The following is a 27,043-nucleotide window of genomic DNA, read 5'->3' on the forward strand; positions in this document are numbered from 1 at the left end:
CCCCGAGCAGGGGAGCAGCTGGTACAGGCTCTGCAAACGAGCCCCCAGCAGGGGAGTGAGAAGTACAACTTGTTTGCTCCGAGCTCAGCCAGGGTCTCCTCCCAGTGCTGGGAGGAGTCAAGTACTTTGAAGGGTAAACTGACTCATGCAGTATTTAGAGCAGACCGGCCTCTGGTCACCACGCAGGCAGGAGGCCGCCACGGAGGCACAGAGGCAGGAGAGATGACACTCCTCTGGGAAGTGAGAGTGCTCAGAGCCGCCCTCCGGGGGCCTTCACCGGAGCTGCTGCTGACCTTGCTGGGGGTCCCGGAGGCAGGTGACTAGGACAGTGTCATTGACCCAGATGGGAACATGTGGCCCGGTGCCTGGGCACGGCCCTGCACTCGGTGGGCAAACGCCTCTCCGGCCGCCGCCGCAGCAAAGCCTCCTCACCCTGCCTTCTCCTGAGGGTCTGGCGCTGGGTGGGGTGGACACTGGGGTCCACACGGATGGGGTGAGGGAAGGGGGTACAACACAGGTGCCGGTGAAGCTGGGAAGCCCTTGTCCATGGCACCAGATAAGTCACTTTGGCTCTGACAGTTCCTGGCCCGAGTGGAAAGTGCCGCCCGTCTGTGTGTCCTGTGTCATCAGGGCGGGAACACCAGCGTCGGACGCAGGACGGGTGTTCCAGGCAAGGGTGTGTCCTCGCGCTCCCAGACAGTCGCTAACGGCCCCCAAACCCAGGACCCCGCTGTGGTCGCCTCCTGAACAGCACAAGGGTCGGACCTCGGCCCCACTCACGCCAGCCGCGCCTGCTGGGAAACCGTGTGCAGGACCTGCTCCTGGATTCGCTCAAAGGGCTGCGCCGAACGCTTAGGAACGGCTTTGTTAAGCTCTTTTCCCAGGGCCAGGCGCTGCAGGAGACAGGCCTCCGGGGGACCCGGCCTGGGCTGGGGTCAGCGTCTCTCACATAGGCTGCAGGGGCCAGGCCACCCTCCCCCGGCCCCCACAAGGCCCCCCCTTACCTCTCGGTCCAGGCCAGCTGCCACGGTCACAATGTCCCCTGTCTCGCTGTTGATGGTGAACATGTTCTGGGACGGGCTCTGCGGGGTCTGGGTCACGATGCGGTACCGCACCATCCCGTTGGCTGTGGTGCTGTCGTCTGCGTCATTGGCCGTGACGGTCATCACATAGGTGCCTGGAACAGAGAATGCATCTCAGATGGGAGCATCTGCTGTGTCTACCGTCGCCTCCGCGCACACCCGGGGGCGGACCTCGCCAGCCCATCCGGGTCTCTCAGGGGATGGGGTCACTGCGCACCCTTCCCACAGCCCACATTGTTGGAGGAGGGGCGAGAAAGCAAACCCGCCGCCCCTACTTCCCCAAGGGGAACCTTCCAGAGCTCAAGGTCCAGAGCATCGGGACTGGCCCAGAGAGGAGGGAAGAGCGCCGCTGGCCGCGGGATCAGCTTTTCCAACTGCGAACGCGGCGCCCTCTCCCCCGAGCCACACGGCTCAAGACCCGGCTGTCAGGGTTTGCCGGGGCTCCGCGGAGCGCACGTGGGCTGTGGTGCGGCAGGGGCGCGGAGGCTCCTGGGGAAGGAGCAGGGTCGGGCATGGGGCGGCTCTCTGGAAGGCGGGGAGTACGTGCTTGAGGGACGTGCAGAAAAGGAGCTGACAGGAGTCCCCGCAGGGGAGGCTGTGCGCAATGCGGGGGTGGGTAGCCTACGTGCAGGGGTGCCTGTGGGACACGTGGCTGTCTGCGCTCCAGAGCCGCCCCACAGCTCAGTGTCTGTTTCCCGACCATGCGCAGGGCTGGGCTCTGTGGTGGCACTAGCACAGCCCCACCCTCTGAGGGCGGCACCTGCAGGTCCCGTGGTGTCCCTTTCCTGCCTTGTGAGGCCCTGGTTGGGTCAGCACATCCTCCCCCTGGCCACAGTGATCGGTTTAGCTACAGGCACCTTATCCATCACAGTCAGCAATAACCACGTTTGCTGGGATTTCTGGGACTCCAACATGCTGTGCCTGCCATTGGGTCTGCCAGGGTCAGTGAGTGAGGTTGGGGACGATGGTCACTTTCTGGCCACAAATGAAAGGGCTGAAGGACAGGGCCGTCTCAGAGCCTCAAGAGGGACTCCGGTGACAACTTCTCCCTAGGAAGCCCCTGGATCAAGCTGCACCTGAAGCTATTACCTAAAGATTTTTAAATAAGCAGACTTTTTTTTTAAAGAACAGTTTTAGGCCAATGGCAAAACTAGGGGGAAGGTACCCTATAGACTTTTTGTATAATCGAGCCCATGACCTCCCTTTGCACCTTATGCCGTTTTAGTTTGAGTTTTTGTCACTTGCAACCCAGTGTTCTGACTCTGCCCTGATCCACTGGAGTCTTGGGCCTGGAGGTCCTTGTGCTGAGCAAGTGTTTTTAGCTCAGTTCCCAGCTCCAGAGCAACGTGCTTTCCGGGGCCCTGCGGGGGTGTGGGGAGTGTGGACACCTGCCCTGATGCAATCCTTTCTTGGGAGCTGCTGTCTGAAGCTTGGGCTGAACTGGGCTTCAGGTTTCAACTGTACAGCTCGGCCTCCAGGCCTGAGAAGGGGATGGGGGAGGGGATGGGGGAGGGGATGGGGAGGAGGAGGGGCTGTACGCACCCAGAAACCCCATTTCAGCTGGGCCTCAGCTTCCTCATGAGCTCCTTGATGAGGTCCCTGCTCCCAACACAGTCCCTGACTGGCAAACCGGGGAATCAGTTTCAGGGTGGGGGAGTATTCCCAAAGCTTTAGAATCTCAGGCTCAGCATCAAATTTGGGGCCTTCGAAGAGCAAGTTCTGGAGGCAGAGTGTGTGCAGGCTGGATGTGGCCGAGGCTCTTGGTCTCCAGAGCCCGCCCAGTCAGCCTGCGTCCCTCCAGACACCCTTGGGTCCTCGGTGTGCAGGACTCGGGTCTGAATGTCCGGCAGCAAGGCTGGTCGTTCAGTTTTGGGCTCGTCCCAACATCGCCTTACGTGCAGGCATCCAGCTTGTTTGCTGCCTTCAGGAGTCTGCTTTTAAAAAACCAAACTAGAGACTTCCAGAAATTCTTTTCTGATTGCAGAAATGAAACACACCCGTGGAGACCGGCGCGTTGTCACGGGAAACTATCAGCAGGTACAACGGCGGAAAAGCCGGCGGGGACCCCCCCGCCCGACGCACCGGCCGTGGCCGCTCGGCTCAGGCTCCCGCCGCGGAGCCTGATTCTCAAGATTTTACCGCGGACACACGTCTGGCTCCTTCTCTTTGAAACAACAACAACAACTTTATTACTGATCCAAGAAATGAAAGTCAGGCATTTTCACGTTCCAGAAAGGCAAACACTCTAAAAATAACAACGCTGGAGACCGGCAGGGAAATACGGGAAGGGGCACCCCCGCCCCCCACAGCGTCCAAGCAGCTCACGGCCTCTGCTTCGGGGTGGTTCGCCGTCTAGACCCAAATGCCTTGAACGCGTGTCCACCTGACAAATCCGCCTCTAGGAATTCATCCTGTGGGAGAATCACCGACGTGCGACAGAGGATTGGTCTGTGCCCCCAGCCACCGTGCTGGCTCGGATCCTGAGAGCAAAGCCCCAAATCCTCCACAGATATTTATTAAATATCTACCGCGGGCCAAGCACCATGTTCAGCATCGCACGTCCGCGTGCAAAGCAGATGAACAAAGTCCCTGGTGCGCGGGTGGGTGTGACTGTTAAATCCCGGCATGAGGGCCCCCCCTCCCCGGGATGGAACATTCTGTATCTTGATTTCGTCAACCCCAACATCCTGGCTGGGATATTGTGCTGTGGTTCTGCCAAGACGTGACTGAGAGACGGAACACACACCTCCCGGCAGCCAACCTGGGCGCAGACAGAACTCTATCCCACCGCCTGCGGGAACCAGCCCGGGGGCCGCCCACCGCCTCCAGGAACCAGCGGGGGAGGTGGCAGCTCCCTGCAGGTCAGGCCTGGAGGAAGTCAGACCCTCTATCTCTAGTAACAATCCAGGAAGCCAAACAGTCATCCCACAACCATTAGCCCAGAACTGTGGGGACTTGATCAGTAGCTGAGAGCTTCCCCAGTTTTCATCCCGGCTTCGACTCAGGACCGGCCAGAGAAGTGTGCCTCCAGCCAGTGACTCGGGATGCCCACCTGCCACTGGGCCAAGCCCGCAGCCCTTTCCCACTCGATGCCCTTACCCGGCTCTGGAGAAGCAGAGCTCCTGGGGTGGGCTTTGCTCTCGTCCGCGTCACTGTCAGGGGACCGAAGGCTGTGGGGGCTCTGCTTCGGCTGCACTTGGCGTGCGCGCCTCTAGCGATCTCCAATACGAGCCTCACGTGGAAACCCCCTGACCCGGGAGGCCCCCATCTGGTGGTGTGGACAAGCCACGGGCACAATCGGTAAGTAGACGATATTAACCACAGGACAGCGGGTGTTGCTTAAATAAATTATGACGCTATCATAACCTCGCGATCACGGACTAGCGTGAAGCCATTAAAATGTTGTAGAAGGACAGTTAACGGTATTTGAAATGTTCATGACAGATGTGCGACTCGCTGGAAGAGAACGGGGCCTCTAGACAGTTCCGCGTGACCCCAGCCTCTAGAGCAACAACGCGCTTATGCCAAGGAGGGGAGGCCAGAGGGCGTGTGGCGGGCGGGCCCTCGCGGGCGCTGTGGTGTCCCTGTGGGATTCTCTCTGTATCCTCCATGGGTCCTTCAAAGGCTCTCACTTGATTATCAGAAAGTAAAAAAAAAAAAAAAAAAAAAAAAGGAAACTAAGAAAAAAGGCAACTGAGAAACAGAAGACGTGGTTTGTGTTTAGAGCCTACATCACGACTCGGTTTCTCCCAAGAAGGAGCGATTCTGAAAGACCGGCTGTGCCACCATTCCGTGGTCAAGGGGCCAACGCGTGTCACTGGGGCTCCCTGCCGTGCGTGGGAAAGGGACCAGGTCTGTGGAACAGCAGAGACGAAATCCGAGCTTTCAGGGTCCCAGGGCAGAGCTGGGGCCAGCGGAGAGGGGAAGATGCAGGAGGAATTCCTTTCTGAGAGCCTGGAGGGCCTTCGGGGAGGGGCGGCCTCCCTTCCTGTCTGCACGTGGTCAGACCTCACTTGTGTGTGCTGACCTGGGGCCAGGTTCTAACCTGGGTTGCACCCTGCCCGGGGCCCTGAGCTGTGGGTTCCTTTGCCGCTGTCTGCCCCGACACACGACGGTTTCCTGTTCAGACTCCTGTTCCGGCTTGGGTGACGGTGTTTGTTCTCTTCCCCAAGGCCCGGCGGTCCTCACAGCCTGCGGTAGTCTCTGCGGCCTCCTCTGCACCCTTCCGTGCTGGGGTTTGGGGGATGAACCCCATGCCCAGCCCTAGAGCTAGGGCCCTGACCGGCAGTGGCTGATGGCCATGACCTTGTAACCCTCCTAAAGGCTCGGGCAGGGTGGGTGGTCTTCCCTTGGGCACAGGGCAGGTGCGAGAGGGCCGGGAAAGTGTGCCGGGCCAAGGGCACAGCTCGAAGCAAGAGAACTTTATCATCTCTCCGTTCTGGAGACCAGAAGTCTAAAGTCAAGGTGTCAGCCTCAGTTGGTCCTAACCTCTCCTTCTTAAAAGCGTCCCCAGTCCTAGTGGCTCAGAGCTCGTCCTAACTAATTATGTCTGCAAAGGTCCTGTTTCTCAGTATGGCCGCATTCCGAGGTTCTCGGGGGACCCAAATCTGGGGGGACACCATTGTACCCGGTACTGGGATTAAGCTGGGGCTGAGGTGGGGGCGGCTGACCCCTGGCTAACAAGGCACGAGTCGAGAGACCTTTGCAACCAGGTGCCTTTCTCTGGCCTTGGATGACTTCTGAGGCCAAGCTGGGCACAGGGCGGGCCTGGGAGGGCTCCGTCCGGATCAGACCCCGCCGCCGCATCACTGAGCTTCCTACAGCCTGAGAGTCCTCTTCTGGAAGGTGGGCATCCCCTGTGGAGTCCTGGGGGGAACAGAGGAACTGCCTGTGACCTGGTGCCTAGGACGTGAGCCGGGCCTGTCCCCGAGTGGCTGGACGGTGTGGCTCTGGCCTGCAGGGCGGGCTCCCGGCCCTCCTACCTCCTCCGGCCAGCCGGGTCGCACCCACACACAGCCTTGAGCCCCAGCAGCCCCCGTTACACGGTGTGTCCCACGCTGCATCGGTGCGAGCCATCTGGCTGCGGTCCCGGGTGTGCCGGCACGGAGGAGACGCTCACACCAGCTGCTCACGTCTGCAGGCGCCGGCACGTGAAGGTGCATCCCCACTCCCCGGGCCTGGAGCAAAGCATCCTTCCAGGGCTTTCTCTGGGCACTGCCTCCAGCCTCTCTTGCCAGCAGCGAGGTTTCCATTTTTCTTGGCAAATGAAACAGAAGATGGGATCGTGTTTGCGTCTAAGTGGGATGCTGCCCGCCGTCCGAGGTACGGCGCGTCTCTTGCCGGCTGCACCAGCAGGATCGGGGGAGAGAGCGGAGGGTCGGCTCTCCGCGGAATTCATGTTCGAGCGCTGCCGTCCGCCTTAAAGGATTAATTTCACAAGCCTTAAACTGCAGTTTAATTTGAAAACTAATTCAGCCCCATAATTGGCTTTCTGCTCAAATCACTGAGGCTAAAGATTTAAATTCTTAATATTCAGATGACTTTCAAGTATCTGGCACCATCTGAGCACTAGTCCGTGGCATTCGTCTCGGGAAGACCTCCGCCAGCACCGAAATAAAATAAATAAATGGGCCACTGATGGAATAATCTATTTGAGCAAAAACTCTGCATTATCTCGATGAAGGTTTCTCTCACTTCATTTTCAGCATATAGATTTCTCTGCTATTTCATATTTTAAGGTGACATTAGTTTCAAAATTTATAATATAGGCCCTCACACAGTTACAAGGGGTTAGGGAAATCAGGAATTCCAATTAAAGCCTTTTTTAGTTAAAAGACAATCACAGTGGAATATTACCCTTTCCTTGCGAGGTTCAAGAAGCCCGCCTGGGAGGGCTGATGGCCGAGCAGCTCTGAGCTCCAGGCCTGTCCCGAGCACCGGGTAGCCTCCAGAGGGTCAGGGGAGGGTTGGGGGTCCATGGAGTCCCGCCCTCGTCTGGGTGACAAGAGCTCACAGGATCTCTGCCCAGTGCTGCAAGCTGACCAACAAACCAAGGAACTAACTCAATGAGTAATGGGGGATGGATGGGGAGCAGCAGGGCAGATACCTGAAGGGGTGACATGTGAGCTGAGGGGGCATCCATGGGCCTGGACATCCAGGCTGAGGGCAGAGCATGTGCAAAGGCCCTGAGGCAGGAAAATGCTTTCCTTTCCCAAAGGCCTGGGATGTTTTCTTCTCTGCCTTTGCCGGGGTGTGCCTCTGTATCCCTTGTTGGCACATAGGTAGCATATAGATTTCTGGGTTCCTCAACCAGACGATGGACTCCTTGAGGGTGGGGTTTATACAGAGAAAGGCCCTCTCACATACAATGTGCTCTTCTGTGGGGACACGGCCCGTGCTACGTTCTGGCCTTCTCCTCTTCCCGTCTCCTTCCTTCTGCCTGATAGCGGATGCGGTAATTGGAGGTGCAGCAGCCACCTTGTGACCACGAGGTGAGAAACCAGAGGAGGAGGCCTGGACAGCTTCAAGCTCTTCCCCAAATCCCTCCTGGTACTGTGGGTTTTCTGTGACTTGTGGCCAAATGCCTTCCTGACACAGACCGGAGAGAGGAAGCAGTTTGTACCACGCTTAGCACTGTGGCTTCGAGCCAGACTGCCTGGGTTTAAACCTGGCCTCCTTTCTATGCCTTTGTTCCCTTATCTTCAAAGCGGGAGAAGAAAAGTGCTTAGGCCGTAGGGAGTCGCTCACGGGAACATACATCCGAGGTGAGACGGCACAGAAGCACGCACGCACACGGCCGTGTGGGCACACGCAGGTCAGCTGGCTGACGGGCGAGTGAGGTCCGTGCTTCGCATACTGTCACTGTCCTGACGTGGTTGTGCAGGACGGTTCCCGCCGGCGGAAGCAGGTGTCTCTACTATTCCTTACAGCTGCGTACGGTGCCCACCTGCTGTTTGCTCCTACCTGGTGTCCAGGCCCCTTTGCTGGAGCAGTGATCCGGTTTTCCCTGGGGGAGCCACGCCAGCCACAGGCTCAGACCCTGTGATCAGAGGGGTCTAGAACTGGACTCTGTGCCTGAAGGAGGCTCGCAGTCCATGCCCTGGCCATGGGGACCAGCCAGGCCAGATCATGGGGATCTCCCAGCGCCCCTGCCGGTCTCCAGCAAGAAGCGGTCCCTCTCCCAGGGCTGTCTGCAGCACACGGTCGCATCTACAGCTGCTGAGGCGTCTTGTCCACAGCTTCCTTGAGACCGAGCCGGCAGCAGAGGGGAGAGTCGGACCGAGGTAAGCAAGGCCCTGGCCCGTCCCACTCCAGCCCTAGCACCCGAGGCTGTTACCCGTCTCTGGACTTGGCTGTTCCGTGAGCCAATGTGTTGCCTTTCCCAGGGGGTTTTGAGGTGGGTTTTGGAGAACCTGGAGATCGAACAGCTGAGATCAGAGTAGTGGACACTCTTGGCTCCAAACCTCAATGACCATGGCTGTACCAAATGGGACGGGCCACCCTACGGCTCTCACGCCCTCAGAGCCGGTCTCATCCAGCAGCGACAGAGAGGATTTCATACCACAGAGAGACACCGGGGCTGGGAAAAGAGGGTGGGCGGGATGTGGGCTCTGCCAGGGACCCCGGCCCTGAGTCACTGCGCTACTGCCCCAAGTGAACCACCCTAACCTTAATAGTTTTTTCTGGGTGAGTCAATATTGAATACATCTTTCTGTTTGTTTTCCCTTAGAATGTGCACCTGAAACCCTTCCTCAGCCCGTCATGCCAGAGAATAATGACTAATTTCTGGTGAGAGGTTTTCCTTACTCCGCAAAGGCGCTGTGTGAAACCTTCTATTACGGTGATGCCCTGCCGGAGGGGAAGGCCTGGCGGAGGCTGGTTCCGAGCCCTGGGGGCCCCACCTCGGGAGGCCCCGACGTGCTTTGTTTGGGGCCACCTTGCCTTGGCCAGGCTTTCAAGGGGGCAGCACGGTGTCGCTCCGTCCCTGGCGTCCGAGTTCCGCTCTGAGGATCGTCCCAGGATCAGAGACAGAAGCCGGGTCCCTTGAAAGTCTGCACCTCATGCAAACAGTCTATGAAAGGCACAGCAGGAACGGGAAAAGAGGACCTGTCCCGGGAGCCACACGGCCTTGCAGGCTTGCGGCCGCGCTCCGGTGCATCCCGGGTGGCTCTGTGGAGGTGGGGTGGGGTGGGGGCGCTGCTCCAATCTCCAGGCTTAAAGGCTTATCAGGATTTTGAGGAGACACGGCAATTTGCTGCTTTTGTTTTCCTAATGAGTAAAGCCGGTTACACATTTGGGAAGACTTTCTCTATCGATTTGTTTTAGAATAAGACGTGGGAGATTTGATTTGTTGTATCTGGGCACCTTCACAGAGTGTGCTGGGTCGTGGGGACAGAGGCCCCCCGTATCCGGGTTAACAAGAAAGCCCCCCATTGCCCGACCCCCACCCCCCACCCCGGCTGCCTAGGGACCGGCCACGTGGAGTTAATTTGCCCGCCGGCCGCCTGTCCCTGCTCCTCAGGGACCTTGGGGAGGAGCTGCCCAAGGTGCAGGCCAAAATAATGTCACCTCCCGTTCCCTTCAGTGACACCAGGCTGGCTGGCATCTCGTGGTTCCGAGACAATCAATCGAAAACACAATTCACCTTGTTGAGAAGGCTGCCCCGGGGACAGAGCTATGACAACCTGCTCCGGGCGGAGAGGTGACGAGAAACGCTTGCCTGGATGCCCCACTGTGGCCGTGGCCGGCCCCTCTGAGCACAGTACTGCCCCTGGGGACGCGGGAAGCCAGCTGGGCTCCAGGCTCCGGGTGCTGGAGCGTCCGTGTGCCCAGAGCCACCGGCCTTCCCAGGGGCCCGGGCGCCCTGCGGGGATGGGGTTCTCGCAGGCTGCCCCGGCGGGGTCGCCACTGAAGTGTGGAGGACCTGAAGGTCACGCGGTGGTGGCCGTTGCTCTGACCTGCCTGTGCCCCCGGCATCCCGCTTCCCAGTGGCTCTTCCTGGAGGCCCGGGTGGTGCTCGGCTCGGCTCCACCTGCCCAGCCCCGGCATGGACGCTGCCCATGCCCGCAGGAGACAGCCGTGCCAGGCTGTGCTGCTCGAACTGGGGCAGAAACCCGTCCACATCCACGTCCCACCTACGACACCGAGTCCTGGGGCGGGGGTGCTGAGCGCGTCTAGATTTCTGCCTCGTTCCCAGGGGCTGCCGTTGCGCCCCAGGCCTGGGCTAGCCTCAGCTGGGGGTGCTGCCGCCCCCACCTCCTGGGACCTGAGGCCTGTCTTTGCTAAGGGGGATGGGGAGGGGGCCCACTTCTGGCAGAAGGTTTAGTGGGGGCCGTGGCACACGAGCACGTGGCCAACGTCACTTATGGCAAACTGAAATCTGGGGGAGGACCGGCCCTTGGGTCAGCTCTGAGGGGAACTGAGGCCTGCGGGTACGCAGGCTCACCTCTTGGGGCCGCGGGGGTCTGGCCTCCTCGGGGGCTTCCTACGAGGCTTGGAATAAAATGGAAGTGTGGGCCGGTGACTTTGGATGTTGGGTCTTCTCTCTGACCCCGTCTCCCGCCCCAGGACCTCTGCCCCTGCCTTTCCCTTCCCCACGCCCCCTTCCAACCACGCCCCCAGACTCTCTCTCCAAGCCTTGTCATACCCAAGCTCTTGGCCTACAGGTCACCTCCACAGAGGGGCCCTCCCTGATCTACAGGCGCCTCCATGACTCTCAGCGCCCCTGGGACCCTTCTGAGCCTCACGGTCCGTGACGGGGCTTTACGTAGTTGCTTTTGCTGACTTCTGTCTGCGTTCCCCTCTGCACCGCGGGGCCCGTGACACAGGGCCCTGCTCCCGGGGGGGGAGCGGTGCGCGGCCTGCGGCGGGCGTGAGGCAGTAACCCGATGAACGGGCGCCTCCGTGGGTGGGGGAGGCTCCTGGGGCCGTCTCGGCTCCCCGAGCAGGGGCCCCCTTGACGACTGGCTGCCCCCCCTGCTCGCCGCTCCTCGGGGGCGGGGGGCTCACCTGGCTTGGAGCCCTCGTCCACGGAGCCGTTGTAGACCTGGTTGATGAACTCGGGGCGGTTGTCGTTCATGTCGATGACGTAGATGTACAGGTCGATGGGGTTCTCCACCTTGTTGCCGTTCATGTCCACCGCGTGGGCTCTGAGCTGGAAGGCGGCACAGACACGGTCAGCCTGGGGACGGCCCGGGACAGGCGCCCGCCGGCCCACAGCTCTGGGCTGGCCCGACGGGAGGGCCTGGGCCCCTCAGGGGACTGTCTTGGCAGGGGCCGGGCCTGGGACGCGCCACGACACTCTTCTGAGCCTCGGGGCTCCCTCTGAGGAAATGGGGAAGGGCTGTGAGAGGACCCTCGATGTGTGGATTTTTTTTATTTTTTGGTAAAGATTTATTTATCCATTTAGGGGAGACCGAAAGCGAGCAGGGCAGGAGCAGGGGGGAGGGAGAGGGGCGCGCAGACCCTTCACAGGGCGCAGAGCCCGACGCGGGGCTCGAACCCGGGACTCTGAGGTCATGACCTGAACTGAAACCAGGAGTCGGACGCTTCACCGGCCGAGCCACCCAGGCACCGATTGTTTGGATTTTTCGTTCATTCACTCATTCGCCATTCATTCATTACTTCACTCGCTCAAGTGGGGTCTTCAAGCATGTGTGTGTGCAGCCCCCCGCTGGCCCCTGCTCGTGGCCCAGACCCGACCCAGCCCTGGGGCCTCTCCTGGGGCAGGGAGAGGGACACCAAGAAGGAAGCGATGGTGCGGGGGTGGGGTGAACTGGCAGGGACCGGCTGGGGCGGGGAGGGGGCCAGGCAGGCCTCGCAGAGGAGCTGACGTTCGAGCTGTGGCCTGACGAACGGCCAGGGAGGAGGCCAGGCGTGAGGTCGCGCGGGGGACACGGAGTGGCTGCGGCGTGGGGGCAGCAGCGGGGGCTGGGGAGGGTCCTGCGAGACCTGGGATGGGGGGGCGGGGGCGCGGGGTCTGCCGAGGGCTGCCCGCGCCGGAGCCGTGACTGTCCCCCGCCTCTCCGCTGACGCCTCCTTCAGCTGCCCACATCGACCTCCAGGTCGCGCCACAAGACGGCGCCACGCCAAGGGTGCAAGAGGAGCGTGCGCTTGAGGCCTGGGGTGGGAAGCGCCTCCGGGCTGGGGCCCTGCACGATCCTCTGATCCTCGTGTCACGGCCGCTCCGCCCGCCTCTGGGAAGGGGGAGGAGGAGGCCGCATCCCACACCTGCCCCCGGGAGGCTCTGGCCAACGGTGTCCACACCAGCCTGGCCCCGAGTGCCAGTTTACCCTTGACGTGGGGTGTTTGAGGAGAAGCTGGAGGCCGGCTTCCTCTGGGAGGAGGCCTGCGTTGTGGCAAGGACACAGATGAGCCCAGTTCCCGGGGGGCCTCAGCCCGTGTGCCAGAGGTGACTGCACACTTGGTGCCTCGGCTCCAAGCACAGAGCGGAAGGGCCGTGACGCGCCCCTCGCTGTTTCGGCCCCTGCCCTGCCCCCCATCTTCCAGTGGCGGCCAGGGCACCCTTCATCCTGTCCAATGCAGCCCAGCGGCAGCCCGAAGGTCAAGAAGCCGCTGAAGAAAGGTCCTTGTGAACTACGGTTAAAGGCGGTGTCTTCTCACCGAGCGACACTGCTGGCATCGGCACAGTCCGTGGCGGGCAGCGGCGGCCCGGCGGGGAGGGCCGGGGCTCCTCCCGTCACACCCGTCCCCCTCCCCCCAACTTCTCATGACATCCGTGGCTTCTGCGGGAAGTCTCTAAGCTCCCCCCCATCACCCACCTCTCAGGCTGGGCACATGCTGTGGGCTTGGCGGGGGGAGGTCCGGCCTTGCTGCGGAGACAGATTGGCACCAGGGGAGTCATGGCCGCCTTGTGGGACTGGCAAACCTGCGCCTCCCTGCAAAGAGAAGTTCCTACCCCGGCGATGCTCTGAGCAGACTCCTGTCCCCTCTCACCACGGGAGCAAGGCAGGGAAACTCCAGCGCAGGGGCTTGGTGTCGTGTCCCCATGGGGACAGGAGCGGGGTGGGACTGGAGCCACCTGCCGCCTCTTCGAGGCTCACGCTGCTTGGTGTCCTAACTGCGGGCCACCAGCTTCCTCCTGGGGCCGTGGAGCACTCCGCGTGGGCCCTGGAAGCACCTTCGCTGGGTGCCGGGGCCTCCTGCCGTGGCCAGCACCGGCCGCACACCCGCTCAGGGCAGGGCAAGGCCCCGGCGCCCGCGTCGGGTAACTGCCTGAGCTTCTGGGAGCACCCGCGAGGCTGTACCATCCCGATCTCTGCTCTACGGATGGGCCAAGGGAGGCGCAGGAGGAGTTGGAAATTTGCCCAAGACGAGAGCCGTGGCAGGACTCCGTAGCAGGTCTTACTTATGGAATCCTCAAAAGAACCTTCTAGAGGTCATCCTGCAAAGCAAAGGTGACCCCTCTCTGTTTCGTGCATTTGAGCGCTGATGTGCTACTGGTTGTCTCAGAGCGACCCGTGTCCATAGCCCATCTGCTCCCTCTCAGGTGGGGACGGAGTCAAAGGTGCCTGAGGACGTGCGGCGTGGAGCCCCAGACGTGGACGCAATGGGGGGTCGCCCCGTGATCGGGCTCCGTTTCCAGTGCGGGGGGGAGCGTCCGGGCGGGACATGGTGGCCCGGCTGGCGGCCTCCCGGGAGTCGTGGGCCGGGAGGGAGTGAGGATTCAGAGCCGCTGGAGGCAGTGGAGGGGCTGCGTGCCGGGGCACGCTGGGGTGAGAGGGGGTGAGAGGGTCCGGGCCGGCGGCCGGCGAGGAAGGGGATCTGGATGGGCAGGAGGCAGACGCCTGCAGGTAGGTCACCTTGGTTTCATAGGAGCCTGGACCGGGACACACGAGCCTGGACCGGGCGCTACGCTAAGCCGCTGGTTTGTGCTCGCGTGGTAGCAGCAGAGAGGGCTAACGCCCCGGCAGCCCGGCCCAGCTGCCCCCGATGGGCGTCCCGTGAGGGCTCGTGCCTGGGTCCAGACCGCCCGGAGCAGCTTCCCAGCCCTGGGGAAGACGGGGCAGTTCTCGGCGTCTTCTCCGCGGCGGGACAGAGAACGGAAGGACGGAGCATGAGCTTTCACTCCAGAGCTGGGCAAAGGGATTCGGCCGCGTGGTCTCCCTGCAGCCGGTCACCCCACGGGGTCTCGGGGTGATGCTGCTGGAGGCGGCCCTGGGAGACATCCCCCGCGTCTGAGAGGGGTCTGAGGGTTAAGGTGGGCAGTCCCCGGAGCACGTTTCCCGGTTCACAGAGCCGGCGGGGACATTAACTCCTGGCGGCGTGGTGGGTTCCCATCTCCCAAGATGGAGCCCCAGGAGGCGGCGGGCGACGGAACGGAAGGCGTGTCCGCTGTCCGGAGGCCGGCGGGTCACCTGGAGGCCCGGACACGGAGCCGAGCATGCAGAGACAGGTGGACCTTTCCCCCCACCTCCCCCCCCACCTCCCCCCCTACATCCCCCCACCACCTGCGGCCAAGTTCTCTGCCTCCTCTCGGGCCAGCTGGAGTGAGGAGGGGCCGTGGTCCGCGGGCGTCCGGGAGAGGACCAGGGCTCGGCCCCCCAGGCCCAGCACGCCACCCCAGATCCCAGGGGACGGCCAGCCCGTGACCCCCGCTTTCCTGGGCGGGCCTGTCACCGAGCCCTCTAGCTGCGGACGCCACACGTCTCCAGGCAGAGCCTGGTCCTGAGCGAGGCCTTGAAGTCACATGGGGCAAGAAGGACCAACAGAAACGGGGTGTGCGTGAGAGTGCGGGGTGCCCATGTTCCTTGGCAGGACGCCAGCTGCTGCCTCGGCGCCTGGTGGGTCGACCGGCCCGCCCATGAGCAAAGGGGGCTGGCAGGCGACACTCACTCCCCGGAGACGACATGTTCAGACGCCCCCTTGCGCCCTTGTCGCCCGGGCTGAGCTGTGTCGGCTGGACGGTGGAGCCGGACCCTTGCCAGGGAGCCGGGACTTCCAGTGCCGACTTTGGTGTGAAATGTTGCCGGGAAACAGTTAACCAGAAACACCGAAAGCGGGTCTCCTTTGGAGCTCAAGGTTTTCCAAGGAATTAAAATACAGTGAAAGGGAGAGCCTTCCCGCTGGGCGTGGGAGGGGTGGCTCGGCAGTCGGCGGGCGGGGGGCTGCGTCCGCCTCCAAGCCGGTTTGGTGCACAGCCCGCCAGCGCTGCCCATCCTTGAAGAGGGCCACAGCCTGCAGGCCAGGCACGTGGGGCCGGGGTACGGCCTGGGACCACGCAGCCTGCAGGCCCAAAGCTCGGGAGGGGCCGTGTGTGGTCAGATGCTCCTGTCTCCGCCTTGAAATCCTCAGTCCGGATGGGGGTGGCCCGCTTCATCCGGCACCGGGCCCTGGACTCTGCAGCTGTCCTGACATCAGGAGCTGAGCGGTCTCGCCCTGGGGTGGCCCGAAGTCTCACCACCAGGCTCACCAGGCATGCAGAGCTGCAGGTACGGGAGGGCAGCCCGGCCCAGGGGTAACGATGAAGACTTTCATTCAGTCCAGAAGGTCCCTAAGAGCCAGCCGGAGAAGACACCCATACTGGGGACAGCAGGGGTCGCTGGAGCCCCAAGGAAGGCAGGAGAGGAGCCCCACCAAGAGCTCCCCACTCCCCAAACCGCGGAAGCAACGGTGTGACATTCCAGCGGACACCAGAGCCGCCTGGGGACCTCCGGAGGGGCAGGGGCACCTCAAGCGCAGGAGGAGGGGCTTCTCCAAGCGACTGTGATAATTACAGATGGATCTGTCTAATCTTGAATGAGGTGAACCCCAGCATCAGCAAGTGGCCTCTCTGTGGGGCCGTCTGGAGACAAAGCCCCCATGTTGGAGGAGGCTCTCCAGGTCATCGGCTGATCAGGGACACGGACTGCAGCACGGAGGGACCCGGACCAGGTGGGCGATGCCACAGCCCCTCTCCCTTCCTGCTCCTTCGCTGGCAACATTCACTCCTCCCCAGTCACTGGCTGAGCATCCCTGTACACCCTGGGGCAGAAATGCCTGGAACAAGGCATTCTAGAAGGGGCAGGTGCCTCTGGGAAGGTAGACAAATGCGGGGGGTGGGGGGAAGGGCAGGGAGGAGGGGTCGGGCATCCCCAGGGTCTGGGGACACTGGGACACTGGTAAGTGTCTGGTGTGGGAACGACCACGCCTTATTTCACCAGTGCCTCAGAGAAGGCCCCCGAGAGCGCCTTCCGGGGGGGCACCCCTGAAATGGCCTGTCTGGAAGCGGGCGGCAAAGTGTGCCTGAATGCCAGCGGCTGGCTGCTTCTGGGGTCTCTACGCGCGTTTTCCTCCACATTCCCTAGCCCGTAAACACACCATCAGTCCGCCTCAGAAAGGAGACGACGATTTTCCGGTAGATACTCAGGCTCCACGACAAGCTCGTTTTCCAACCAGCTGATGAGACAACCTATTTCCCTTACATCTCCTTCTCCCTGACCCTGGCCCCCACTGTCCGAGAGGCAGTCAGGAGGGCAGCCACAGGCCCATCGCCAAGGGCATCTCTGGGGCAGGACGCAGAGGTGGGTCAGTACCCACACCCCCTCCTCTCAGGGCTGTGGTCTGGCTGCTGAAGAGTTGGGGGACCCAGCCTTTCTTAGGGGTTCAGGTCAAGGAGATTTGATGCCTCTTAACCCCAGTACAGTGTACGCTCCCCCAGAGTGAGGCCGTGTCTTCTCATGCTATCACTGCAGGCCTACTGCCAACCACGGGGCCTGACACAGGCTAGACCCTTGAGAAATGTTCCCCGGATGGGGGGATGGTTGGGTGGATGCGTGGGTGGGCGGGTGGATGGACAGATGCTTGGGTGGAATGGATGAATGGATGAATGGACAGATGGACAGAGGAATGGATGGAGGGACGGATGGTTGGAGAAATGAATGGTGGAGGGATGGATGGACGGATGGGTCAGTGGATGGGTGGATGGGTGGATGGATGAAAGAGTGGTTGGATGAAGGAAGGACTCAATGGAAGAAGGGATGGACGGATGGGCGGACCAGTAGATGGGGGATGGACGGACGGACGGACCGGTAGATGGGGGACGGACGGACGGACGGACAGATGGATGTGTAGATGGGCGGAAGATTGGGCGGATGGAAGCAGGAACGGGTAGAGGATGGATGGTTGGGCGCGCGGTGATGTGGGATACGTAAGAGGCGGAGACTGAAACTACGAGCCGAGACCTCCTTCCAAAGGTAGAAACCCAAGGCCCGAGGTACTCACGTGGTAGGAGGCGTGCTCCTCCCGGTCCATGGGCCGAGTGACATACATCCGCCCGGACATGGAGTCGATGCTGAAGACCTCCATGGGGGGCTGGTCGGCGCCCACGCCCGTGATGCTGTACCGGATGGGGATGTCGTTGTCTTTGTCAGACCGGATCTGGCAGGAGGAGCAGGAGGAGGGCGTGTCAGCCTGCCGTGCGGAGCAGGCTGTGCTCCCGAAACCTACACTCACCCGGCCCCGAATTTCCTTGCACTTGGCTATCTCGCGGCACGTCAGGACCTAACACTTTATCCACATTGGGAACCGGAAGGTCAGTCTGAGATCAGGGAGTCGTAACTGCATGTCGAGTGGCCCAACAGGTAACGGGGAAAGGTAAGACACAATATTCCAAGGTAAAGTCTCTGCAGGGAGCGTGGGTCACGGGGTAGAGACCTCCAACACCGCTGAGGAAGCCTGGAAGCAATGGTGGAAAACGACCACCACCCTGACGCAAATGCTCCTTCCGTCCGCCATCAGACTGGACGGCGGACAACGGAGCAGTCACCGTAGAATCCAGAGGTAAGAGAGGTTGGGACCCGGCCCGTGTACGTGCCCTAAATTTTCACCTGTGTCCCACCTTTTCGCTCCTTCAACGGAGGCACCAGGGACAGGATCCGGTCCCTGAGGGGCAGGGAGGCCCCGCGACCAGCCTGGAGACAGATTTCACTGCGAAGCCTGTCGTCAGGATGGCCACCGTACCACATACACACACAAGTGTTTGCACAGAGAAGCTGGGTGTTGTTGAAAAAGCAACTTAATAATGTTTCTGTGGCTCCCAGCTCGGGGGGAAGTCAGCGGGGGCTGAGGGGGGCACTGAGGAGCAAGACGAGGCCCCAGTTCCGTGTTCTCCGGGCGGCGGGGGCCGGGGACGGGACGAGCCGTCCTGGGGACACGGCTAGGACAGCAGCAGAACGAAAAACGAGACGCACAGCGTGGTGACAGATGGCGACTGTGCTCCTCGCGGCGAGCGTTTCGTCGTGTAAATAACCGCGAGTCGCCCGACACCAGGGGTGTGTTGCACAACTGAGATTACCGTAATACCCTATGTGAGCCACGCTTCAGTAGAGCACTTAAAAACGGGCAGTGCGTCTTCCATTTAGAGGAAGCGACGATCTCGTCACAATAAAGGTCGCCTGATGGGAACGGGGTCACCAGCTGTAAGGGAACTGGCTTTGCTGAGCCCGGGGAGCGTGACCCCGGAGACTGCGAAGGTGTGAGACCAGGTCAGACCCACAGACTGGAGTTCACCGTTGACTATGGCTGACTCTCGGACACGGGTTTCTCCCATGCCGCTCCGTCTGTCCACGGATGTTTTCCAGTAAATACGGTATAGTTTTCCCTCCTTGTGATTTCCTTAACGACACAGAATGTCCTCCAGCTGACTGTGCTGTAAGCTCACAGTCTACAACACACCAACATGCGACGTACGTGCTCACCGCCCGTTTACCTGGTCCGCAAGGCTTCTGGCCGACAGAGGGCTGTCAGCGGTTAGGTTTCTGGGGACTCAGAAGTTCACAGGCAGGTTTCTGGCCGTGCCCGACCCTGCCTTGTTCACGGTCAACCACACACCTTTACAGAATAGTTTTTTTGTTTTTGTTTTTTGTTTTTTAAATCAAGCAGGGGTTTTGTAACAACATTTCATAACAAAATGGTCCACAATGAAATCCTCTGGCCCACGAGCAGAGCCGGACCGGACATTCTTCGTTCAGACGCCCCCGAGCTCAGGGACACGGGACAGATGGGTGCTCGCCGGAGCTGGGGGCCCAGGGTGGGCGAAATGAGAGAAGGGGACATCGGGGCCCACTTCCCGGTCTGGAGTCAATGAGTCAGAAGCGAACGGACAGCAGGATGCGTGCAGCGTGAACGGACAGCAGGATGCGTGCACCTCGGCTATGTGACCAGCCCATGGGGCTCTCCTGCATCCTCGCCTGTCCCCATAGTTGTCACCACAAGAAAGTCTGCTTTGTACCCGTGCAAGGCGACAGGTGCTGCGTGGACACCTTGGGCGGCGGTTTGGAGATGCCCCTTCCTCCCGCCACACACCCTTCCACTCCCGCATACCCCTCCCCCGCCATGTCCCTCCTCTCCAATCCCATCGCCCCACCCCCTCCACAAACCATTCCCCACCCCCAGACCCCCCGCGTACCCCTCCCTCCACAGACCCTCCCCCACCGGCATGCCCCTGCCTCACCATGAACCTCTCCCTCAGTCCCACACCCTCCCCCACCCCATCCCTGTGGGGACCATCTTTGTTCCCGTCGCCCCGCTCCTGGCTTCCCTCGCAAGGCCCTGAGCAGCAGCACCCAATAGGGGCTCAGGCCAGGCCACTGAAAGAAGGGCCAGGGCCGGGGACACATGCCACTCTGTGCTGTCCTTTGGGGTTGGGGGAGCGCTGGAGTCACCCCCGCCTCCTGCAGATGAGGACGCGCTGGGCCCTGTGCCTGCCGCCCCGAGCCTGCTCGCTCGCTAACCGCGCTGGGCCCTCAGCACAGGAGTCCCCTCCGTCTTCATCTCCCGTCCCCCTGCTGCCCACCAAGTGGCGTGCCGGAGGACAGGGGCTCGTCCCGGCCACCCGGCTCCAGCCCCAGGGGTCGGCTCACAGGAGGGCAGCCCCTCGCAGGAGAGCCACCTCTTCGACCCCACGGGACGGACGCCGTGCCAAGGTGTGCTTGCCGGGGACACGGGGTGGTGGTGAGAGTCTGGGTCCCAGAGAGGACGCCCCGTTCTGCCGACCGGGCCTGCGGTCTTGCTGCGTGTGTGGGACTTGTCACAGCGGGTCGGGCCCCATTGCAGAGACAGGGGACTGTGTGATTAACGGGAAAAGCTCAAGGCCAGCTGCCTGTGAAGCACCTGTCTGCCTTCTGGGAGCGAGGAAAGTTCTAGAAAGGTCGGTGAGTTCTGCGCTCGAGTCCACGGCTCGTCCCAGACAAGCGGCGGAGCTGTGCAGATGGAGGAGGCCCTTGGGCAGGAGCCACGGGTCCCCCGGACGCGGGGCTGCCTTACCGCTCCCCACCGCCACGCCTCTGCCGCGTCCTGTGGGCCAGACCGCCCATCCTTCACGGGCATATTTAATCACAAAACCTCTGAAAAGAACCCGCCACATATTTAAAGAGGTTTTATTTTTTGCAAAGGAATCTCATTACGTTTTGACCACCGGGTGCCTTTGCTTAATTCCCCGGGTGCCTCTCCGTGTGCGCGTCCGGGGCTCTGCCCCGGCTTGGGACGCTCTGAGCCTCCCACAGTTTACCACATTAAGAAGAAATACTGTACAAATGAATTCAGCAGATCAGGGGAGAGCAGTTTCCCCTTGATTTGTGTCTGGAAAATGAGAAAAACATCACAGCAGCGTGCGAAAGAGCCATGAATAAAGAACACAGACAGGCATTTCCATCACCCACCTCGCTTTTATGATGCCACGGAGAATCGCGCTCTTTTGCATTTGTTATTAAAGGACAGAACAGATGGTAAGAGGTTAGTTTAAAGTGACGTCTACATTAAAGTAACTTATGGTGCGGGCGATTGTGCTCGCCTGGGGACTTCTGCTTGGAAGGCCGGCTCTCGTCCTTCGGAAAGGCTGGATGAAATGAAGGATTCTGGCAGAATCTTCCCCAAGGAGGAGATATTTGCCTAATCTCAAATGAACTTGAAACTGGAGAAAAGTCACCATGTGTGGTTTTGAATTGCAAACACCTTGGAGGTTTATTCCTGAAGCATCGAAGGGGAGAGGCTCAGGTCCAGATTCCAGCAGAGAAAGCCCCAGGCCAGGAGACGGAGGCACCCGCCCACCGGAGAGCACCCTGGGCTTCAGGCTGTGCCCCCAGCCCAGCCCCTGCCCCCTGCACCCGGTGGGCCTGAGGTACTTCAACAACCCCGTGCTGCACTGTGGGCCAGGCCCTGTGCCGGACAGACGCTGCCCTGCCCTCCCACGGCTTGTGGGCCAGTGGAATCGGAGACACCCAAACAAGGTGACGCCCTCTTAGTCCACAAAAAGAAAGTGTGCTGGAGAGTGTTGGAGAAGGAATAGGCTCTGAGAGGCTCCAGGCAGAACTTACAGCCAAGTTCCAAACGGTCTTGTGCTCTGCCTCGTACAGTACTGGATGTGCACACCGCACACACATCACACACACCTCAGCACGCATGCCTGTGTGCACACACCCACACACATGCACACAAACACGCATGCTTGCACACTCATGCACACAAACATGCATGCTTGCACACACACGCACACACAGCTCGAACCCCTCTCCCCATGTGCAGCCCGCGTCCTGCAGGGTGCCGGCTCCGGGTCCCCAGGGCTTTGTCTGGCCGCTGTGGCCTCCCTGAGACTCCTGCCCTAACATTTTGAAGCTGCTTCCGAGTCCAGCGTCACGTTCTCCAGGAGGATGTAAGTCTTCAGTGAAGTGTACCAGCTCCTTCTCCTCGTTTGGGATTAAACCTGGCGACTTTCCCAGGGAAACAGATGGCGCACCCTCGTTTTCGTTACCGGAGTTGCAGTGGTCCCCACTTCTCCGACCCCCAGAAGCGCAGAACCCTGATGGCGACTGCATCCCCTGGCCGGCCCCAGGACTGTGCAGGACGCAGGCGGGAAGACTGACACTTGGCAGACGCCACAGCCGAGAGGAGCGATGTGCTTTTAAAACGTGATTCCCACCGGAGCCCAGAGGTAAGAGGACGATTCACTGGATGCATTTGTAGCTCCCGTGTGGCCGCCGCGGGGCCCCAGGTCCGACTGCTGGGGCTTCGCAGTTTTCACGCTGACAGAATCAGGGTCACCTCAGGCTTACGGATCTGCTGTCCTGTCTGCTTTGCGTGAACGCTTGCCTGTCCTCCCCCCGGCGTGGGCACGAAGGACAGGCCGCATTCCTCTCTGGGCCGGAGGAACACAGACAGGGCAGGTCTGTCTGCTGGGACGGCGCGTGCAGGTCTGGCACCGCGCGCGCCGCAGGAGCCCGGCACACCCTGGGTGGAGGAATGAAACCAGACCAGGACAGACGGCCTGGCAGTGGGGGAGGGGGGCGGGCGGATCCAGACACAGGCCAGGGTCACTGCCAGGTGCCCAAGGGAAGCCCGAGGCCATGGTGGGTGGGCGGCACGAAGGGCTCCTTGGAGCCCCACACGATGAGGAAGCAAGCGTGCAGCGGACGTGGGGAGCGAGGCCTGCAGGGCGCTCGGGCAGGGGCAGGTGGGCAGCACAAGTGTCCCGAGGGGAGAGAGAAGGTCCACTGGGGGCCTCACGGGCTGCTGCACGACGGAGGAAAGAAAACGAACAGAGACACGAGATGGCGGAGGCGAGTCGGGGAGAGGAGAGGTCTGGTCCCTCCTCCCCGCCCCCGGAGTGGAGCCCAGAGCAGAAGGGGGTTCCTGGGAAGGTCTGCCGCCCCCTACACTGCCCTTGCGGCGACCTCTGGGCGCCTGGGGGGGCTGGGGAGGAGCCAGAATAGGGCTGCGGCCTCCTCTGCCTTCTCTGGCCTCCTCTGGCCTCTGGAAGGGCCCCGTGGAGGCTGGGGGAGGGGCTGGCCCAGAGGGTGGGGTGTGCTGCCCCCTCGCCCACCGGCATGGCAGGACGCGGCTGGCCCCGGGACGGTCTGCCGTTCACCCACTCTTGACTGAGTTCGTCTCTGCCCAAAGCAGGGCTTCCTCCTCCACGTCCTAATGCCTCAAAAGCCGTCACCGTCAGGAATCTCCCCCCATCCCAGAACTCGTCCCGGATCACTGAAGAGGACGCCCAGAATGTCCAGCCCCAGCAGACCGCCTTATCCTGTCCACCCTGCGTCTGGGGGCCACCGAGGCCCAGAGAGGCAAAGCCGTGGGACCAGGTTCCACAAGTCACCGGGGACCAAGAGTGGGTCACCTGCCTGGCTAAGGAGCCTCTAAACACAGCTGCGGAGTAAGGCTGGGGACAGCCCGGAGGTCTCCAAGACCCCCTCGTGACGCTCCTGACTGCCGCTCTCCCTCGGGGTGTGGGGGCCGCAGAAGCGCCGTGACGCGGAGGTCCGGGCTGAGAGCTTCACTGCAGCTGCTTGGGGAAGCGAAGACATCGTCACCAACGACATCAAACTGTTCTCCTCAGGTGACCGGGACAAACTCGGGCCGCGCGAGGGAGGATTCTTGCCTCCCCCACGCCCCCTCGACGCCCGGACGTCCGGTACAAAGGCTCGAGGATGTTTGCGCTTCCGCATTTTACCGCGCCTTCTCCGTGTGTGATAAAATCCAGCTTCAATCATTTTCAATTAGGTTCTTGTAATGAACAGAAGAACCCAGACTGCGATAGGAAAAGGCATTCGATGTGCAACACGGACACCGTACCTTTCACAATTACTTGGAGTTTTACAAATCATGAAAAAAATCCTCAAAGCCATACGAATACTAATGAAAGCCATGAATGTGTTCCTACAGAATTTGCCTGGTGGGGAAGAGTGATTAGATGCTTCTCAAAACACCCTTCCGTTTGGCCCAAATTAACAAAGACAGGTAGCTGCTTCATTTGTGGTTTGGGATTATAGAAGGTAGCTCTGCTGGCCCGGGAACCGCGCAGTGTCCACTCCTGCTTCTTCGGGGAACAGAGGCCTGATTTCCTCTGGGGGGTCATCACTGCCCATCATGAGTGGTGCTGGGGAGTCAGTCAACGTGGTCTGCCCTGCCCCTAGCCCACAGGCAGGCCCACGGGCCAAGGCGGCCAATCGGCTTCTCATTCCCAAATGTGCATCTTTTTTTTTTTTTTTAAGAATTGTAAAGCATTAATTTATTTGGGAGAGAGCGAGTGAGCGAGCCCAAGTGTGAGCTGGGACGAGGGCAGAGCGAGAGGGAGGGGAGCATCTCAAGTAGGTCCTGAGCTGAGCGCGGAGCCGGAAGCAGGGCTCGATCCCACGACCCCGAGATCACGACCTGAGCTGAAACCAAGAGTTGGATGCCTAACCGACGGGGCCAGCTGGGCGCTCCTCGAATGTGGCTCTTGAGGGACAATCTGGCCGGGCCCCCTCCGCTGTCACACGCCGTCTCTCTGCCAAGACCCAGAGACCTGGAGCCACTTGGTTGGGTGCCTTCCCTGCCCGTCCTCAGCAGCCCAAGATCTGCCGCCGTGTTCTTTCTGCTTTCAGGAGCTGGATGGTTCCCTCTGCCTGCCCCGGTGCTGTCTGCAGAGCCGTCACTCTGCACGGGGCGGGTAAGAGTGAAGCAGACGGGAGGTCACCGGGCTGCTCGGGTATGAGCCTGTGGTGCCGCCCACAGACGCCCGTCCTGACTGGGCATCCTGGGGTCGCAGTGGGGCTCCGTACGGCAGAGAGAGAGACAAGGACGCTTAGGTGAGTGATTGGGAAGAGAAGGGCCAGGAGGGAGGAGAGAGACGTGGTGTCAGCTGGGGTCTGGCTTCAGCCTCATCGTGTGGGGGCCGGTGGGTGCCGTCCTGCGGCGTGACCCGCAGCGGAGGGGTCCAGCCTGGGGGCCGGAGGCTGGTTTCTGGGCACCAGTCCAGGGCAAGCGGGTGCTGGGGGGGGGGGGTCCTCCCAGGCGTCTCCGGGTGCGGCGTGGCCAGCCCTCCGTGGAGGTGTCCGGCTGTGAACTGTGAGCACGACCCAGTGCAGGAGGGCGTGTGCTGGCCCCCGGGGACCTGAGCTGCTCCAGGAGCCGGGCTACACCCAGCTTCATCTTCTTCGTGGCCCTTGTCATTGCCGGCTCTTCCCTGTGTATCTCTGTTGTCGCGGACGGCCTTCTTCCTGTCCCCAGAAGCCTGGACGCTCAGAAGAGAGGGTCGCCCAGTGACCGCGCAGCCCTCGGCCTCGAGCCGTGTTCAGTCAACAGCAGGTGGCGGACGCCTCCTGGGAGAACCAGCGGCTCCGAGCGGGGCGGCCCGGGGCACGTCCGTGGCTTCCCGGATGCCGCTCGACCCTGAGCGCTCACAAGGGCTGTCGTCGGCGCAGAAGCAGAGCGGAGAGACTCGCCCTTCCGGCGACTCAAGCCGGGAACAGGCTCGCCGGTCAGGGAGCCCAGGACAGAGCCGAGTCCACGGTGAGACAGGTTCCTCTCGGGGCCTTCTGCCTCGGTCTGATCCAGCCCGGCATCGACGGGACGCATGACGCGGCAGGAGGGCTTGCGGGCTCCGTGTTCCCTCAGGCTTGTCGTGCACACCTTGCTGCTTGTCAGTCTGGTCTCCGGATGAAGAGCCGGGGCTCTGGGCGGGAACTCTGCTCCGTGAGTGTTTCCGGCGTGTCCCCGCCTGTCTCTGGGAGGCCCTGTCCACACAGTCTTGTTCCAGTAGAGTAGGACGTGTCGGCCACTGTCGTGGGCTAGCTCTGGCTGGGGGATAAGGGATGACACACCAGACGGGATCCAGTCCTGGGGAATGTGGGGCAGGGTCGGGAGACGGAGGCCATGGCACCCGGGCCCTGGGGGGAGCCCCGAGGGGCAGGTCCCAACCGTGGGACGGAGACCAGCCCCCAGGCCCCGAAGGAGAGGAACGGTGGCTGTGTGGGCGTCTGGGGACCACGAGTGAAGGGGGAATGAGGCTCCATGCAGCCTGAGATGCGGTCGGTAGCAAGGCTGCCGCCAGCCGGGTGTGTCTGTGAGGGGCACCCCTGCCCGCCGGGGGGTGCCCAGTGATCGGTGTGGGGAAGGGCATGTCACCCCAGCCGGGCCAGCAGGAGTGACCCCTGCCGGCGTGCGACTCTCCTCATTCTGCTTCTCCTGTTCCTCTGGGAAGGACTCCGCAGGGACACAGGACCGGGTCCTCCCCGCCTCTCCGGCTCTCCGCCTTGGTCAAGTCATTGGCCCTCTTGTTTCCTTGTCCTCTTCTGGAGACGGGATTCTGATGTGTCTTGCACTGTGATCGTCAAGAGCGTGTGAGACGCAGCAGCCGGGGATTGTATCGTATCCGACCCGCACGCAGCACTGAGGGCCGAGTGCTATGATTATTAAGTATCTTACCCAGTGCTTAGTCCGTACCCAGGGCAGAGCAATGTGCTTTGTTATACTGACAGTGGAGTACTGTGCTTATCCAGTACTAAGTGCCATGTTTGGCCAGTACTGAGTACTATACTAAGTCAGTAGTGAGTGCTGCGCTTCGTTACAAGGGTAAGCACTGTGCTATCTCAGTACTGAGTACTGTGCTTAGCAGTAACAAACACTGTTCGGCCAGGGCTGAGGGATGAGTACTGAGCTCTCCAAATACATGATCACTGAGTACTGTGCTTTGTGAATTGAGGGCTGAGTGCTGAGCCCTGCTGAGTTCACGCATTGCCAGTAACGGGGACTGAGCATTTTGTCGTGTCGTAAGTCTGGGCTGAGTATTAGACTTTACCGATAATGGTGCCTGGTGTTTCTGAGTCTCCTCCAGAGAGCCCAGCATTCTGACGGACACACGCAGAGGGCTCTGCAAACGGGAGGCGGGTGACCGAACAAACCAAGGGACCAGAGGACCCCAGAGAAGGGGATTCAGTGCCCCCTCACTACCGCCGTGCCTTAGAACCCTGTCCATCGCCGGGTGTCAGAAATCGCTCTTGAACTGGCTCAGGCAGCGAGGTAACATACTGAGCCCTGGCTGAGAGTGGGGTGGGTTTCAGGCACAGCTGGATCATGGCTCAAGGGATGTCCCAGCGCAGACTCAGACCCCCAGGTTCTCTCCTCCCACATCCATGGCCACATCCTGTCAGCAGGTGCCGACAGAGGTATGGGTGAAGGTACAGGTGGTTGTAGGCCCAGGTATA

At 61.3% G+C, this 27,043-nt stretch overlaps 1 protein-coding gene across 1 annotated transcript in view; it reads right to left on the minus strand.

Moving 5' to 3' along the window:
* CDH4 (cadherin 4) overlaps positions 1-27,043 on the minus strand; it is a 502,292-nt gene that overhangs the window by 41,098 nt on the left and 434,151 nt on the right. Inside the window, exons 5-7 of the mRNA XM_032350165.1 lie at positions 17,304-17,459; positions 11,091-11,235; positions 1,005-1,177 (exon numbers count right to left, since the gene is read on the minus strand). Coding sequence (XP_032206056.1) covers positions 1,005-1,177; positions 11,091-11,235; positions 17,304-17,459 — 474 coding nt within the window. The remainder of the gene's footprint in view (positions 1-1,004; positions 1,178-11,090; positions 11,236-17,303; positions 17,460-27,043) is intronic.

This window comes from Mustela erminea, chromosome 7 (genome assembly GCF_009829155.1).
Source record: "Mustela erminea isolate mMusErm1 chromosome 7, mMusErm1.Pri, whole genome shotgun sequence".
Taxonomy (NCBI): domain Eukaryota; kingdom Metazoa; phylum Chordata; class Mammalia; order Carnivora; family Mustelidae; genus Mustela; species Mustela erminea.